Here is an 18,830-nt window from a genome sequence, read left to right as displayed (position 1 = left end):
CACTGTTAGACCTTACCAGGTTTTTTAACAGTAGAATACTGGCAACACTGTTGCCAGCCACTCACTGTAAAAGTTCGGTTACAGTAAGTAACTGGCAACAGTGTTGCCAGTTAATTATTGTAACTGATCCATTACAGTGAGTGGCTGGCAACAGTGTTGCCAGTTATTTACTGTAACTGAACCATTACAGTGAGTGGCTGGCAACAGTGTTGCCAGTTATTTACTGTAACCGAACCATTACAGTGAGTAGCTGGCAACAGTGTTGCCAGTTAATTACTGTAATAGAGCAGCAGTGGTAACTAACTGGAAACTGTGTACAGTTAATTACTGTATTGTAGTGTTACAAATCACAGCATTATACTGCATACACATTAATAGTATGTCATATATAGTTATAGTGTTACTAAAATTAATCAGTATTCTTAGCTGTTATTTAAAAATAGAAGGCATAACATTTTTCAGACAAATTTATTTTTTTATTTTAACAAATAAATAACAGAAAAAGTATAACAAAATTAAGAAATCAGCAGATATAAATATTGTCAGGTCTGCACAGTAAGGCTGCGGTCACATTAACCTTTGAGCATGCAAAATTCTGTCATACTGCACTGCAAAGTGGAATTAAACAAAGCGAGTAGTGGAATTAAACAAAATAATTAGAGCTTGAAAAAGCAAGCCAGAGAGGTCATGTTTTGATCTTTGATTGGTATCAAGCAATCACATGATGTGATTTCGCATGTCAGCTTTCTCCAAGATTGAACTTTCCAATGCTGCGAATTATGAAATTTGTTGCATGAGCTATCATTCCAGGTCTGCAGTACTCACATGCGTATGAATGGAAGTCTATAGGGAGAAAAGTGCAGTGTGACCGGGACTTTAAGCTGTAACTCTAATTAAACACACCTGATCAAACTAATTAAGGCTCGTTAGAAATCTACAGGTAATGTTGAAGCAGGGTGGGAACTAAACTCTGCTGCGCTGCAGTTCTCCAGGAACTTGGAGTTTGACCCCCATGGTATATAGCAGGGGTGCTCAATCCTGTTCCTGGATATCTACCTTCCTGCAGATTTCAGTTGCTACCCATATCAAACACACCTGCCTGTAATTATCAAGTGGTGTTCAAGTCCTAATTATTTTTTTTTCTTTCCTCTCTCCCCCTCCCCTCACAATTTCCTCCCCCTTTCTCTCCCTTCGTGTAATTTATACACTTCAGAAAGTATTCAACTAGTTCCATACTCCATTCCAGTCGGTGGCGGTAATGCACCTATAAGTCTGGTTGCCAACCGCCAGTAAAACCCAAAGAAGAAGAAGAAGAAGTCCTAATTAATTGGTTTAGGTGTGTTTGATATGGATAGCAACTGAAATCTGCAGGAAGGTGGATCAGCAAATGAACAGCAAAAAACACAACATAATTATTTTAAATTATAAAGTTTTAAATAATTAAAAACTGTGTCAAATCTCAATAAAAAGTTTAAAATAATTATAAAAAATAAAAAAATAAAGTTGGCAACACCAAAAAACCAAAGGATCCAATCTTTTATTGTTATAATTATCTCATGACAACAAACTTTTATATTGTTTCTAATATAAATTCATAGGTGGAAACACAGCTCTGAAAAATGCTTAGCAACAAACTCACAACCTGGGACCGGACAGTGGAGCTTTTGTGTGTGGATGGCTATGTGTATCATGTTTTTGTGATTCCCTGTGATGATGTGCACATGTTACCTTACTGAGATGATGGAATTTAATTTTGGCTTAGTTGCCAGAAAGATACATACAACTGTTAGCATCTGTACATTATGGCAGTATGCAATATCCAATAAATACATATACTTAAACAAAAGTAATGTAAGAAGTTATATGAGGAGAGGTTAACTAGCTAACAATGTAGCTTTCAAGTACACAGTTCAAGATGTATTTATCTATTACTTATTTTAGAAACCCTTAAAAACATTTGAACACATTTTACTTACTCATTGTAGATTCTTATTTAAAGCCTAATACATATCAGACTCTACATCTGAATTGATGGACAGAGAATAGAGCACACTCAGCAGTAAACAAATCAAACACCTGGCTCCCTTAAAGGGCCAGCATTTTCTGAAAACTCTTTCTAACACCTTTGTGTTTAGAATAAGACAGACAGCCTGTGGAAGTGTGTGGTGATGCCTAAATCATTGTTTTTTTTTACAGTTATTTACTGCACAATCTACAGAGTAACAGTGCAGTTATACTAATTAAACACCCCTGATCAAACTAAATCTAAAGGTAGTGTGTTGAAGCAGGGCTGGAACTAAATTCTGCTGGGCTGCGGCCCTCCAGGAGTTTGACACCCCTGGTACATAGCATATTTTCAAAGGAATTGCCTACATTTATCACAATCATGCACATATCGTTGAATAAAAACAAAAAAAATATAAAAACTTCATCCAAAGCAAAAAAATAAATAAAAATAAATAAATAAATAATAATAATAATAATAAATAATCTGATCCTCATGTTGTTCCAAACCTGTAGTAATAATTAAAAAAAAAAAAAAAACAATAACCTGATTAATACATTTATTTAGGAAAGTCTTTATACTATACTGTTAATGCCACGTTTACCTATTTCATTTGAAGTTTTCCAAACAAATTCATTGAGTCTCTGCAAAAATGTATGTACGTGCTGTTTAAGATATTTTTTAAATAACACGTTTACTAGTTATTTAGCAAAATACTAATATTCAGCTTAAATTGCAATTTTAAAGCTTAACTATAGGCTAAACTAGGCCAATTAGATTAATTATAGAAAAGTAAACAAAGTTATAAAAATGATTGTGATAATTTGGTTGCTTTGTGTGAATATCTTTGCCTTTAAATGCATCTTGTCGATATCTTTACCTTTTAATTATCTTTGACATTGACATTGGTTGACTCCTGATACTCAATGTTAAAAACATAAAAGGAACCAAAGAAAACACAGAGATGGCTGCAGAGAAATTTAGCTTATCAATGCATTGTCTCACTTTCTCCTCAATACTGACCATACACATACCAAAACCGAACAGTATATATATATATATATATATATATATATATATATATATATATATATATATATATATATATATATATATATATATATATATATATATATATATATAGCAACATAAAGCATCAGAGTACATGGGGTAATAATGGTTGAGCAGTAATTTACCATTTATTATCACAGTAACTATCTGTAATGGGTACATAAAGTAAATTACTGTAATTTATTCTTTGCACTACAAAATTTCATACAAATCCTGCTCCTTTTACAGTAAAATACTGTTTCCTTTTATTACAGCAAAACACTGGCAATTTTACAGTTATTTACTCCATAATCTACAGTAAGGGTTAACAGTGATACACAATAAATGCGCTATATAAATACACATTACATTACATTACATTACATTACATTGAATACAGACCTACTTCGCCTGCTGAATGTGAGTTTATTGCACGCAGCGCTGTATTTCACAGCACAAAACTCGCTCTGATTCGGGAGAGACATGCCAACGACTTGTGCTGCTGACTTTTTTTTCCTGCTGCGCATCGAATAAAGCGAATAAAATCACGCTTTGCATCGTCGATGTCCAAATTCCACAACAACATCATTATATCCATGGAACACGAACTTGCAGACTCTTTTAACAACGAGGAAATAATTGCACTTTTTAATTCAAAGCCAGGACAGCTTGTTAATACCGGTGAGACCACCTGAAGGACGGCGTGTTCGTGTTGTAATGTCGGCCGTTCAAAAGACATTGCTTGAAAGCTTTACGGAGCGGCACTGTAACTGTCCAAGGTACTGTTGTATGATTTATATTATAGCATATGCACTAATAAACAAGTCAAAAGAATGAATGAATTAAATGAATATGGATTCTTAAATGTCAGTATTGCTTTTACTCAAAAAATATCAATACGTTTTGACAAATGTTTTATAAAAACAAAATGAGCAATTTTCATCATTTCAGCTATAGGCAATTATATGATTCAGTTATACATAAGTTATATGACATTTATGAGGCATGTAACATGTTTCTGTGTTTTTTTTTGTGGTGATCTTTAATATAGCTACGCAAATATTTTCTAAAACGTCTAGCAATAATTCGCCTACAGCTTGTTAGTTAATAATGAAGACAAAAATAATTATAAAAATAAAAATAAAATGATCAAAATAAAAAGATAATAAAGCAGCATTTTAGTGCTTTATATGCTTTAAATCCTGCAATATATGTGTTGTTTCATATTCGTTTTTTTCACTTGCTGCATTCGTTATTTAATGTTTGAATAGTAAAACAAATAACAGCCATCGCTTAAATGGTTTCATTTTACTATCAAAATGTAGTATATTTTATATCATTATCAACTTTTGATATAAATACGCAGTGTAATTTAATTAATTGTTAAAAATGAAATAATTTATGTGCTGTTTTTATTAGTGAAAGTGCCCGCTCACCTTTGACAAGGCCTGTCCAAAACGATATTTTTGCCACTATAATGCAAATGCACTATTATTGTTGTCTTATCATTGTTTTTTTTCTGTTATGTTCAGAGATTTTAAATATTATTTATTTCCCCTCCAATTATTTTTAATCATCACGTTACATTTTGGTAATTTTCCCTCCAAATAAAATTTAGCCAGAGCTGCGCAACATATAAATAAATAAGGGTGCACATTTAGCACCCCTATTTGATAGAGCGGCATAACAGTGTTTAGTCACATGCTTTTGCTTTTATGAAAAATAAATAAATAAATAGTTTCGGCTCTTATTTAACTTTAATTGAACAAAGGGAGCCGTTTACATTGCGTTACCAAGGCAACTACTGATGCGTTTTGTGTAATGTTTTAAAGAGCTTTGTCGCAGCACGACAGTGGAAAATGAAACCGTATCCGTGCTGTCTGGCCCGGTTTGGCACGGAATGGAACAGTTCTGTTTAAAGAACGATTCAGCACGATAGTGGAAAAGCGGCTATTATAATCCCACTTAGGTCTTCACTTAAACTGGACAAAGTCAACATGTTAGTTTTTCTGCCAAAGAATTTAAAATATGAATAGAAAACAAAAGATGGACAGAACCTACGCTGGTTTTTTAAACATCTGACTTATATTGTCACTAGCAGGCTCTTTTTGCACTTCTTATAATTATTGCTATTTATACTATTACGGATTAGTAAAGTGCCATTCAGGCTATTTGTTAAGTACTTAAATATGTAACAATTAATTATTATTATACGGTTTCAAGCAGTTAAAGTTATTTGATATTTAACTACAATATTTTTAAGCAGTTTTGTGTTGTTTTATTAATGAAAGTTAAAAAAAAAAAACATGTACGTTTATACGAATGTTTTATTAATTAATATTTAATTAAGTTATAAGTTATTCCTTAATTTTTATGTAAAAGGTCAATTAACTTAGGTAGGCTACTTTATTTCTTGGTGGTACGGGAGGAAACTTTTTTTGCCCGTGAATATGTTCTCTCTACTTAAAAAAAATAAATAGATAAATATCATTATATATATATATATATAAATATAACAAAATCATTCTTCATAATCGGATTTACACATACAATAAAACTATTGTGCCGACAAGAACAAGTCTAGATAGAGAAGAGTTAATAATATGCAATAAATATTAGTTAATATTAATGATCATAAATTCGAACTGCGTTATGATAAACGCCTTCACAATGTCATGTCTACGATCTTTTTTGAAGAACAGATAATCCATGTCGTCTCCCCAGGCAGGTTTTCATCTGCTTTTTTTTTTCTCTTCTCGCTACAAACAATAAAGTATCAGCGCCAGACCAGTGGTTTAAATTATATTTTCTTTCCTGATTTCTTTCCGTTTTATTTCAAAAAACATAAATGTATAAAGTTTTGTATTGAATATATATTTTTAAAGATTAGCATTCAGCCTATACGCAGTGCATATGAGAGGTTGATGCGGCAAATTTCCTTCACTCATACACTATACACATTTCATTTATGACACTGTAAACTTGACTTCGCAGGCTGGTCATCTTTAGACTCAAAAGGCATTTTTAAGTGTCCTAACTTGAGACTGCTGCTGGGATGTTTCTTATTGTTAGCAATGTCAAAATGAAAGCAAACATTAAAAAGGGTTTTGGTTGTTATTATAGGAGAATTTCTGATGCATATAGAGGAACTTTTATTATGCTATCACTATATAATCTGCCACTATTAAAATATAGAAATACACTGTTAAAACATATAGAAATACATTCAAGTGATGCAGAGAATAACACACAGACATGCAGGGCCTTATAATTGACGAAAACACACACAGGCATACAGGGCCTTATAATTGAGGGCCTCACAATTGAAGCACAGCACGTCATGTGCCTAAATGAGAACATTCAGATAGAGCGTATGCAATACATTTAGACAAAAGTATGTACTGACCAAGACAAAAACAACCCTTGACAAAATAGCATACATAAGGAGAATCATTTAGAAAGTATGGAAACAACATGATCATGTGCAAACACATGATTTTAAGCACATGCTATATGACCTTAAGATATGTAAAAACAGAAAAACATACAGCCATTAATTAAAAAGCTAGGATACTATTGGAGCCGGGAAATCGCGTGATGCTATACGACATGTCAGGATGACTATGGGAAAAAACTGTATATAAACTGTGGGTTTTTGAACATTGGTAGGAGAGAGATCGATCGACCAACTCTGCTGTAACAATAAACTGCTTCAACTTGAGAACTTCGAAGACCTCAGCCTCTTTTTTGAAACTTAGAAGATGTTTGTCGAGATCCAGCGCAACTTTCCACAACATTATCAATTGTATTGTTTCGTTTTAATAATAATGAATATAATAAATTATAATATTGATTATAGTGTAGACTAGTGTGCAGTGTCCAACAAAACATTTTTATTAGGTTACTCTAGACCTAATCCCTAACTGAAAAACAAATGTGAAAATGTAGTTGCGTCTTTGCTAAAACTAATTTAAAGACAAATTTCTTTTGCAATTTTTCCCCTTTAGAAATCAAGAGAGCTGTATTGAAAGAATTAGTAAATAAAACGAATGAAATGAATGTCCTTTCCTGTGTGAGTTTAGTGTGGCTCCACGTGTGCGTTTTAAAGGCTACTAGTGCACCCTGACCTGACGCGGGGACCAGATCTCTGCACTATTGCTTTAATTTCACAGTTTTCATAATTTCATTGCATTTTCATATGGTAAAATATCTACATTTTTGTTCTGAAAGTAGTATCAATGATGGGAGTGTTAGTAATTAAAGGCAGAAAGAACTGTTACTTTTGAGTGAACTTCTGTCACAGATTATTTTAGTTTTTAGTATGATTGACATATAAGTACTAGTGCATAAAATAGATACTAATATCTAATGATTAAGTACTAGTGCCTAATGAATAAGTACTAGTATCTAATACTTGAGCACCAGTATCTATTAATTAGGTACTTGTATCTAATTATTAATTACCAGTAGTTAATGAATAACTAGCAGTACATAAAATATGTACTAGTCCCAGTTGGAATACATACTAGTCAAAACTGAACAGTTGATATCTCAATGACAGATCCCATAGAAATCAATGGAAAAAAATTTTAACTATTAACAACAGAATAGTTACTTGTCACTACTAAAATTAGTACTAGTATCTAATAAATAAAAACTATATATTAATAAGTACTACTTAATGAATAAGTACTAGTATCTAATAGATAAAAACTATATATTTAATAAGTACTATACTTAATGAATAAGTACTAGTATCTAATAAATAAAACTATATATTTAATAAGTACTATACTTAATGATTAAGTACTAGTATCTAATAAATAAATAAAAACTATATAAGTACTATTTAATGAATAAGTACTAGCAGTGTCTGAGCGCTAAATAGAAAGATAGTAATGTATTTAATTTATTTTATTTTGTATTATTTTTGGCCTGCTTTTTGCCAGCTGTTGTGCTGCCACCTATGGGGCATACTAGTCACTGCACTGTAGGAAAGTCAATATCATGTGAACCTAATCAGCAAGAAGCATGGCAGTGCTTTATGCCTTTATTGGACACTTTAAAAAAGACGGGGGAACTCATGTTGCAACTGGTAAGCTCCGCTCTGCTGTTGTTTATCTGAAAAAGTCGTGTGAGTAATTTACGACAAGTGATTGGCTTTTTTGATCAGCACTTTTGGGGTTAGCTGATCAAGCTATTTTTAGCCAATATTGTGATCAGCGGCCAATCAATCGCAGCATCACTATATATATATATATATATATATATATATATATATATATATATATATATATATATATATATATATATATACAGTTGAAGTCAGAATTATTAGCCCCCTTTGATTTTTTTTTCTATTTTAAATATTTCCCAAATGATTTTTAACAGAGCAAGGAAATTTTCACTGTATGTCTGATAATATTTTTTTTTTTAGAGAAAGTCTTATTTCTTTTAATGAAATGCAATGAAGTCAGTTATTAATTTTTTAAAAAACATTTTCGGGACAAAATTATTAGCCCCTTTAAGCATTTTTTTTTTCAATAGTTAACAGAACAAACCATCATTATACAATAACTTGCCTAATTACCAGGGCCAGACGGAATCTGCGGACGTTTTCTGCTATTTCTGCTGAGAATTTTGGTAAAAATCTGCAGATTTCTGCGAAATTATTTTGGGAGTATCCATCAGAGTATCATAACTAAAACCTTAATATATGAAATAAAAAGTAATAAATTACAGTATAAAAACTGAATAAATTTAGATATACACATTAACTCAAGTAAATAAACAGAAATAATGATGGGCTAAAAATATGCAGAAATCTGCGTGGCGCAGATTCCGTGTGGGCCTACTAACTCCTAACCTGCCTAGTTAACCTAATAAACCCAGTTCAGCCTTTAAATGTCATTTTAAGCTGTACAGAAGTGTCTTGAAAAATATCTAGTCTAATATTATTTAATGTCATCATTCTTTCATTCATTCATTCATTTTCTTGTCGGCTTAGTCCCTTTATTACTCTGGGGTTGCCACAGCGGAATGAACCGCCAACTTATCCAGCAAGTTTTTTACGCAGCGGATGCCCTTTCAGCCGCAACCTATTTTCGGAAAACATCCACACACACATTCACACACATTAAACACTACGGACAATTTAGCCTACCCAATTCACCTGCACCGCATGTCTTTGGACTGTGGGGGAAACCGGAGCACCCGAAGGAAAGCCACGAGAACGCAGGGAGAACCTGCAAACTCCACACAGAAACGCCAACTGAGCCGAGGCTTAAACCAGCGACCCAGCGACCTTCTTGCTGTGAGGTGACAGCACTACCTACTGCGCCACTGCTTCGCCCTACTGTCATCATGGCAAAGATAAAATAGATCAGTGATTAGAAATGAGTAATTAAAACTATTATGATTAGAAATGTGCTGAAGCAATCTTCCCTCTGTTAAACAGACATTGGGGGAAAAAATTAGCAGGGGTCCTAATAATTTAGGGGGGCTAATAAGTCTGACTTCATCTGTGTATATATATACATATATATATATATATATATATATATATATATATATATATATATATATATATATATATATATATATATATATATATATATATATATATAAGCGATTTTACACTCATAGCAGTGTGATATGGCTGTATATCAGCACTAGTGGAAGGCGTGCGTTAGTGTCCACCAGTGCTGATTTACAGCCATATCACACTGTTGTGAGTGTGATATTGCGTTTATACAACAGGGTTGAGTTGAGGTCTCTGAATAACACTGTTGAGAACTGGGATAGGAAAGTAACCATACTGTGGTGTTAGTAACTGTATCATGCACCGGGTTTTGTGTGGCCGCTGCGATCGGATACTGTACCAAAGTTAAAGACCTGGGGGTGTTACAGACTGTACCAGAGTGGGGTGAAATTACAGGAGTTTTCTGGTAGAAAAACAAACGGGAGGGTTGCGGGAGATTGGTCTGAAAATTGGGAGTGTTGGCAGGTATGCTTACCAGTTTAATACTGATTTGATCAGCTTTATCAGCACTGTAGATGGTCCTCTGCTTGTTACTGTATGTGGGTGGAGTAATACAGAAGGGTGAAGCTGGACCAGTGCTGTTATTGCAGAATTTCACACGGCTATCAGCCAATCAGATTTAAGAACCAGGCAGAACTTTTGTATATATATATATTATAATTTACTGAAAGATTCTCTGCATAAGAAACTAAATCTGCCCACAGGAGTCTGTAAATGAGTCGCCAAAGTCATTGATTCATTTGATTTACTCAAACAACTGATTCATTCAGGAATGACTCTCTTTACTGAATTGTTGGTTCATATAAAATATTCAAAATGGTCCATGTGTGAGCAATAATGTAAAACACAAAATACCTTTTGGCAGATGATGGTGTTTTCTCTCTGAAATTTGGTGGATCCCTTTTAGACCAGTCACTCTTCAGAGACACAGAGCTGGACACACATGATCCTGATCTCACACTGAACACACCAGAGGAAAAGGAGTATCATAATCTGCTGCAATCATTCATAATTTCCTGTGAGCTCAATAAGCTAAGGTTAAACCTTTATTCTTCACTTGTGTTGCCTCTTCCTATAGCAGCTGAATGTGTGTTAGATTAGTTTAAGTGTTCACTGTAGTTAAAGAAGCATTACTTGTACAACTCTTAATGTTTATTATTTGCTCATAAATGTCCCTAATCATGCCGAATTTTACTTTTTGGATGTCAAAAAAATTATAACTAAAAAAGCCTGTGTGTTTTTATTTGTTCTATAGTTTAACAAACAAAAAAGTACGTCTTTTGTCATTGCAGTAATACATTGCTCACTAAAATAACATCCTAGGTCTGAAGGAATGAATTATTCTTATTAAATACTTTGTTCTTTACATAGCTGAATGCGCTGAAAACAAAATCGCATAAAAATTATCAATGTAAATCCTATTTCTTAACCCATTGAGGTCTGGATTTGGATTCACACTCAAAATTGAAGAGGAAAAACACACTACAGGCTGATCTAACTTTGATGCAGTGTCCTTGGGGCTCAGTAGAGTGCGTGGCCTCCACATGCCTACAATTTCTGGGCATCCTCCTGATTAGGTGGTGGATGATCTCCTGAGGGATCTCCTCCCAGACCTGGACTAAAGCATCTGCCAAATCCTGCACAGTCTGTGGTTCAAAGTGGCTTTGGTGGATGGAACGAGATTTGATGTCCCAGATGTGCTCAATTAAATTCAGAGTCTCGGGTACAAGCAGGCCAGTCCATTGAATCAATGCTTTAGTCTTGCAAGAACCGATAACACTCCATCCACATGAAGTCTAGTGTTGTCTTGCTTTAGGAGGAGCCCGACAGCACAGGTATATGGTCTTACAAAGGGTATGTGGATCTCATCTCGGTACCTAATGGTAGTCAGGCTACCTCTGGCAAACGCTGCATCTGCATCAGAAATGCCACCTCACATCACACCAGTCATGCTGGAAGATGTTGCAGGCAGCATAATGTTATTGATGGTAGGATCGATATAATTCACAGTTCACATCAAGTGCCATCCAGGATGAGCTGCACTACCAGAGCCACTTGTGTATTTCAAGAAGGTTATTTCTTATGAACTAGAAATTAATGTTCACGGTTTAGATGTCTAAAAATAACAATAAAGTTTGCTTGTATTTTGTTTTATTTTTCTTTATAGTTTAATAAAGCAACAATTGAAGTTTTGGTGCCATTTGTCATTATATTAATATTAGTCTATATTAAAAAGGTCTTAAATAGGTCTATAAATAGTTCGAAACCTGGTTAACGGGGGTTTTAGTGTAAGATCAGTTTCATTAGGCTAATGCATTAGCATAAAAAAATCTATATTATTTACCTTACAAACTGTCTAAGGCAGGTTAGGGCAAACTTGATCCAGAAGGGCCAGTGTCCTGCATAGTTTAGCTCCAACCCTATTCAAACAGACCTCCCTATAGAGTTCAAGTGATCTTGAAGACACTGATTAGTTTGTTCAGGTGTGTTTGACTAGTTTTGAAACAAAACTCTGCAGGGACACCAGCCCTCGAGGATCAAGTTTGCCCATCCCTGGTCTAAGGGGTGATAATAATAGTTTTATGAATTTGTGGTACTTTATTTATTGTTAAAAAAATGTGATTTTAGAAGAGTGACTGACACGTGATTAAAAAATAAAATAAATCATTCATACCTTTGTGCAGATGGTGGTGTTTTCTCTCTGAAGTTTGGTAGATGTTCTTCTTTAGACCGGTCACTCTTCAGAGACACAGAGCTGGACACACATGATCCTGATCTCACACTGAACACACAAACACACCAGAGGAATAAACTGCAGGACAAACTTTAAGAGTTTAATGAGTTTGTGTAGTTTAATTCAGCACAAACTAATTGTTGGCTGAAAGTCTGTCTGCTCAGGTCTGCTACACAGATATCATGGGTAAACAGACACATGACTAGGCCCACACGGAATCTGTGCACGCAGAATTATTAATTCTGTATATTTACTTGAGTAAATGTGTGTAAATCTGTAATTATTCAGTTTTTTATTAATTAAAGTAATATTATTGACTAATATGAAAATGTTCATCTGATTTATGCACAATGCAGTTTGTACAGTCATATTTTCAGTCTTTTAGTAGAGATATTATACGAGACACTTGCTTTGTTTACCAAATAAAGTGAATCTTATTGGATTTGCATTTTGAACATTAAATAAAAGTTTAAAAGATATTTTTTTATTTCACATATTAAAGTTTTAGTCATTATACTCCCAAAATCATTCTGCAGAAATCCACAGATTTTTTACCAAAATTCTCAGCAGAAATAGCAAAAAACGCTTGCAGATTCCGTCTGGCCCTACACATTAACACACATTGAGCTCTGGTAAAGCTGTCTGTACTCTAGAATGATCTAAACACATTTGCTGAAGCTGTAAACTGAAGCTTTGTCCATCATGTGATCAGGCAATAGCAACACAAATAAGTGCATTGTTGTTGGTCTTTGTTCTTCAGAGAAAGTGTTGAAATAATGGTGTAAAAACAGAGTCAATACCTGTGTTTCTCTGAGAGAGAGTCCTTTACTCGCTCCTCTGCCATACTGCAGCTAAAACACCAATGCAGACATTAGCAGAGCTTTGAGGAAACAGTCAGCCGCTGACCATCACCTGAAGATGACAATATACTGAGATGAAGAACAGCACACTTTATAGCAATCAATGCTCACTTCACTAACAACACTGCACTCAAACACACTACATGATGAGGGAGAACACTAACAACACCTTACTGAAACAGACCACATGATGAGGGATAGCACAAACTGACTTTCAGCCATTTCACATCAGATATATATATATATATATATATATATATATATATATATATATATATATATATAATGATTAAGATTAACATTAATGCAGTTGGTTTCACCCCTGATCTGTATTGAGGTAAAGCTGGTTTTATATTTACACATTCAGACTTTCTCCTTGACTAAGAAGTATTCTTTGCTAAATTGTGAAATCGTATAAGCTATAAGTTTAGTCAAATAAATGGTGCTAAGGTTGTTTTAGAATCATATTCACATCTGATTTCATACCAAATATTCAAAGTATCATGGTAAACACTATAGGGAGCGTGTCACAAGTTGTCATTGAACGAATGTGCGAATTTAAAACCAACTTTACCTCAGTCTCATCTGACACCTCAGATATTTCAGATTTGATCATTTAATATGTATTTTTCTGTCACGATAACTTCTGCTTTAGACAGCTATTAACTTATTATTTTATTTATTTATTTGCTTAGTTAATAGTTAGTTAGTATTGAAACGTTACCAGCAGGCCCGGCTCCAACCAATATAGAGGTAAAGTTGGTTTTATATTCTGATATTCAGACATTCCCCTTAATAATATCATTTCAGAAAAGTATTCATTGCAAATTCTAAATAGGGAAATCATAATAGCAGCCAATGACTATCAAAGTACAACATGTTCAAAGTCAAATAAACAGTGTTAATGCTGTTTTCAAGTCATACTTGCATGCTAATTCCAATCGAATATTTAAAGTAACATGGTAAACAATATATAGACTGCTAAATGAACGAATGTGTAAATATAAAACCAACTTTACCTCTATCCAACCAATTTGGCGCCCTAGGCAAGATTTCAGGTGGCATCCCTTCACATAGCAGTAAATTCCACTGCTAGTGTACATACAGTCATAAGAAACTAAATAGCTTTTTGATCGACTACTGCAAGCTGGGAAAACATCAGATAAATATGCCAATGCAATTAACAAAATTGCTGAACAGATCTAATATTTACACATTTGCTTGAGGAAGAAATGATGGGGACTGTTATTGCAGTTTAAGGATCATCCGCACTCTTCCGGTTAACGAAAGCTCTGCTTTCACTTTCGATTTCCTGACTGTTTTAAGTTTATTTTGTGCTAAATGATGTGAAATTTTCGAGTCAACCTGATACAGAAGAGCACAAACACTTTTAAGAGATAGAAAATAACCCATTATATTGTTCAAATGACCATGTTTGGACTGTGTTTAATCGGTGTTTTAGGCTTTGAGCTTCAAGAGCAGACAGTGCTAAAAATCACGCTTATACACATATAAACCCATTTATCATCTTCACAAATCAGCGTAATGTAGAAGTGTTAAACTCACATGCAGAAGTACAGATGCTCTTTTGCAGCAGGAACACGATGTGAGCTCTTTGACGCTTTCGGTTTGTCAACTTCTTCAGTATTTTGGCGGTTGTCAAACTATAATGTGCTTTACCGCCTCCTGCTGGACTGGCTGATTCTAACATGCAGAGAGACGGGGAAAATCTCACCATCAATTCAAGGGAAATAAATCGCTGATTAAACAAAGAAATCCGGTTAAAATTGTAAATTCTTTCTAACAGACCAGATTCTTTCAGACATATATTATTGTACCTTCCATATGTTGACTCTATTATATTTTCAGAGTAAATGTAAGATTATATCTAATAAATACTTCTCTTAATATTTGTCTTTTGTATTGATAATCTTGACATTCTGTTATCACATGCTGCACATGTTTCATGCTGGTTACAATGTGAGTATAAATCATGTGTGTGCTTCACTATAAACACAGTGTCTTGTTTAGTCCTGTATGTGCTATTCTGAAGCGGTTACGATCATTTCCTCACTCCGATTATTCCCCATTTCTCTTCCTTCACAGATTTACCATTGGATTGTATACAGATGTCTTCCTGAGTCATTTATATCCCAGTGTTCCTGTCTCATACTCCCTGTCTGTATCTTTATTATAGTTTTGACTTATTCAGATTTAATTAATTTACCCTGAAGGTCTGTGTGTGAATGTGTTTGTGTATGGGTGTTTCCTAGTACTGGGTTGCGCCTGGACGGGGATCCGCTGTGTAAAACATATTCATTCTGCTGTGGTGGAATACCTTGTACCCTAATGTATCCCTATTAACATTTATCCCTAATGTATATTCTAAGTTTCTCTTCATGTCCATTATTATTTACATATTTAATACATTTCCTCCTCTCTTGCATATATGTCCTTAATCTAAACATGTTCTCTAGAACTCTACAGTCTCCACATTAATCATGTTCCTGAACTATATTAATGTCAGTGTTGAGTTTAGTCGAGTGTGTCCTCACCTCAGTCTAGTTCACATCACTTCCTCCTCTCGGTTTCTCACACAGACGCATGTTTATTTGTCTCCGCTAATATTTTAATGTTATATAAATGTCGTCTTTTCTTATCTTCATCCTAAACTCTTCATCATTCTGTCTGAATACTTCCCTTGATAATAGATTTATTTCAGCTTTTCCTCCATCATCTGTCTTCCTCCTCTTCAGCGTCTCCTGTGCAGATTGATCAGCAGTCTGATGTCCATGTGTTCCTCTATGCGCAGGTCTCCAGCAGAACTCAACCGTATAGATGATATAAAGTAAAGAAAGTGCAAACTCTTACCTCAAATAATGGCTTCAGATCTTTCTGTTCCTCCACTGAACTGTTGAGCTGAACAACAGATCAGAAAATTCTTTCACCTCAGGAAAACACGTCACATCCTGTTTGAGACATGAGGAAATAAGCAGTCAGATGAGAAACACAGACACACAAATAGATAAGTGTAGTGGCAATTTTCTTTGAGGAGGCTCTCTCAGTGGTCAAAAAGACAAAGTCTTACCCAAAGTGTCTTTTAAAGTTTTATTCTTTGCAAAGAATATCACACAGTTATACATCAACAACAGTTTCTGCAGAGAAAGAGAGATGCAGAAACAGAGTGCGTTCTCTAATTATTTAGTTTGTAATACCCACAAGGTCATCAGTGACATACAGGATGAATCACAGTTACATCAGCACTTCATTTTTGACCATCTACATTTTAGCCTTACATCCCATCCAAACATGTAGTTTGTTAAATCACCATGTATTGACCAGATCTTGTCTGGTGATACACAGATGTTAAAATGGTCACACTTGGTCTAACTTAAACAGTACACTCTTAAAAGAAACGGTTCTATATAGAACCAAAAAATGGTTCTATCAAGCGCATCTTATATGGTACCCCAAAAAGGTTCTAAATTGAACCATTTTAAGGGTTCATTAAATAGAACCCCAAATGGTTCTTTCACTCTTAAAAGAAACGGTTCTATATAGAACCAAAAATAGTTCTAGCAAGCGCTTCATATATGGAACCCCAAAAAGGTTCTAAATAGAACCATTTTAAGGGTTCATTAAATAGAACCCCAAATGGTTCTTTGAATTCAAGTTGCATGGTTCTATTTAGAACCATTTGAGGGTTCTTTATTTATTATTGAATTAATGCTATTTATTCTTAAATAAAAAATAAAACCAACACAGAACATTCAAATTGTTTAAATTCATTTAATTTACTTCACAAAATAAGTTTTAAATAATATTTAAAATTGCACCTCTGCGTACTTTGTATAAGATCTACCTCTAAACATTATACATTTTTACTATTTAATTAGTAAACATAATTAACAGCTTAATGGCATTCAACAATCTAATTCTAATGATTTCACTTTTTAATAAACATTTGTAAGCTTGTTTACTGATTGAACAAATACAAAACTTAACTTTCAAACATCTCTAAAATAAAGAAAAATGTATTACAATGCAGATAGAAACAATACACAAACATCCAGGGGCGTAGCACCAAATTCTGGGCCCTGTACACTCTCAATGTCAGTGGGCCCCCTACACATTTTTTTAAATGATTTGAATATAAACATGCACAAAGTGTTTTAATCTATAATCAAATCAGATTAAAATAATGAATGGTTCTTTCATTCACCACCAAATTGATGCATTTGGCCTACTTGTGCTCAAATACCTTTAAACCGTAGGCTACATCGGGTTTGTGTACTTACATTTTGATCCATGATACTGATGCAAGTTTTGATTTAAAAACATTTATTTTTGAACAGGAGAACACGAGACAACTGTACACTCAGAAACCTTAGCTGGCCTGGCCCATAATTTACTTACAGCAACAAGCAGCCTGGTTGACAAACTAAGCTAAAGATTTAACATTAGCATACATACATTACAGGGCTCGAAATTAACTTTTTTACTTGGTAGCACTGGTGCTCCCAACTTCAAAAAGTTAGGAGCATCCCAAAAAATTTAGGAGCACCCATTTTCTTTTTGGTTATGCGCTGATCGTGATTCTTAATGGCCGATTTTGATTAGCACACGTACATCTCAGAGATGTCTATTTGACGTCTGCATTCACATCTGCAAGACATCTACAAGACGTTTCCTATCAGATGTGAAATAGACTTCTATTAGACATCTTTAAGATGTTTGCGGTTCAGAATGTGTGTAAAACTGACATCATACAGACGTCTGCCAGACGTTTGTATACAGCAGGTGCTTTCCAGATCAAAAGATCTTTAACAAACATCTTGCAGACGTATACAGACACAAAATATCTAATACAATGGCATTTCAACCTTCATACCATTAAAAGGGATAAATCAAGTATATAATTTCTTATATTAGTATTACTTAATAGTTTAGATTTTTAAAAGGCACATAAACTTCTTTCACATTTGCACATGGATCGATAATTGCAATAATTTGACCATAAACAGCTGAAAAAATTTATTGGAAATAAAAATTCATTCTCTGTCACAAGGGGGCGCTTTAGGGGCGCTGAAATATTACGGTTTTCCTAGTAATGACTGTACACAAATCAGCATTATATGCGACCAAAATGGTCACAATTTCGAGCCCTGCATTAGCAGCAGCTGTCTGGAGTTGACTATGTTAACTTTAATTAGATGTAGTTTCATAACAAGCAAACTCAGTTCACCTTTTGAAAAGAAAGCAGTCATCAGCTGCTTCCCCTCATTCTGCCTCCTATCTTTTTCCTTCCTGTCTTTCTTTTTTTGAAAGCCCGATTTGAACTTTTTGCGCAGCATGATCAGGCTCTAGACTCACTGCGTTACTTGTTTGCTGCCGGCTGCCGTCTATAGGCGGACTAAACCATTTCGGGGGGGGGTGTTATCAATATATTTTGAAATAAATAATGACATTGACATCAATTGGAGGGGCCAATTAATTCGAAGTAGGCTACAAAAAACAATAATAATAAAAAATTGGTGGGATTTCAAAGGGCCCTCTCCCTAGACGGGGCCCTGGGTAGTCAGGTCCACTTTCCCCCCCACTACCACGCCCATGCAAACATCTATTAAATAACACTACAAT

The 18,830-nt window shown here is 34.3% G+C and overlaps 3 protein-coding genes and 1 long non-coding RNA gene across 5 annotated transcripts in view; 2 read left to right on the top strand and 2 right to left on the bottom strand.

Moving 5' to 3' along the window:
• LOC108184002 (uncharacterized) overlaps positions 1–16,103 on the bottom strand; it is a 43,620-nt gene extending 27,517 nt beyond the window's left edge. The window contains exons 1-5 of the mRNA NM_001444865.1: positions 16,062–16,103; positions 14,757–14,894; positions 13,131–13,242; positions 12,271–12,378; positions 10,452–10,556 (exon numbers count right to left, since the gene is read on the bottom strand). Coding sequence (NP_001431794.1) covers positions 10,452–10,556; positions 12,271–12,378; positions 13,131–13,174 — 257 coding nt within the window. The 5' untranslated portion in view covers positions 13,175–13,242; positions 14,757–14,894; positions 16,062–16,103. The remainder of the gene's footprint in view (positions 1–10,451; positions 10,557–12,270; positions 12,379–13,130; positions 13,243–14,756; positions 14,895–16,061) is intronic.
• Positions 1–18,830, bottom strand: part of LOC101886704 (zinc finger protein) — an 846,922-nt gene that overhangs the window by 163,538 nt on the left and 664,554 nt on the right. The window lies entirely within an intron of this gene.
• LOC147844817 (uncharacterized) overlaps positions 1–18,830 on the top strand; it is a 532,816-nt gene that overhangs the window by 328,278 nt on the left and 185,708 nt on the right. The window lies entirely within an intron of this gene.
• The window catches only part of LOC137489479 (NACHT, LRR and PYD domains-containing protein 3-like), a 275,187-nt gene that overhangs the window by 137,018 nt on the left and 119,339 nt on the right, over positions 1–18,830 (top strand). The gene's annotated exons all lie outside the window — the stretch shown is intronic.

Source organism: Danio rerio, chromosome 4 (assembly GCF_052040795.2).
Source record: "Danio rerio strain M-AB ecotype USA chromosome 4, GRCz13ab, whole genome shotgun sequence".
NCBI classification, from domain to species: Eukaryota; Metazoa; Chordata; class Actinopteri; order Cypriniformes; family Danionidae; genus Danio; species Danio rerio.
This window is presented reverse-complemented; position numbering and strand designations above follow the sequence as displayed.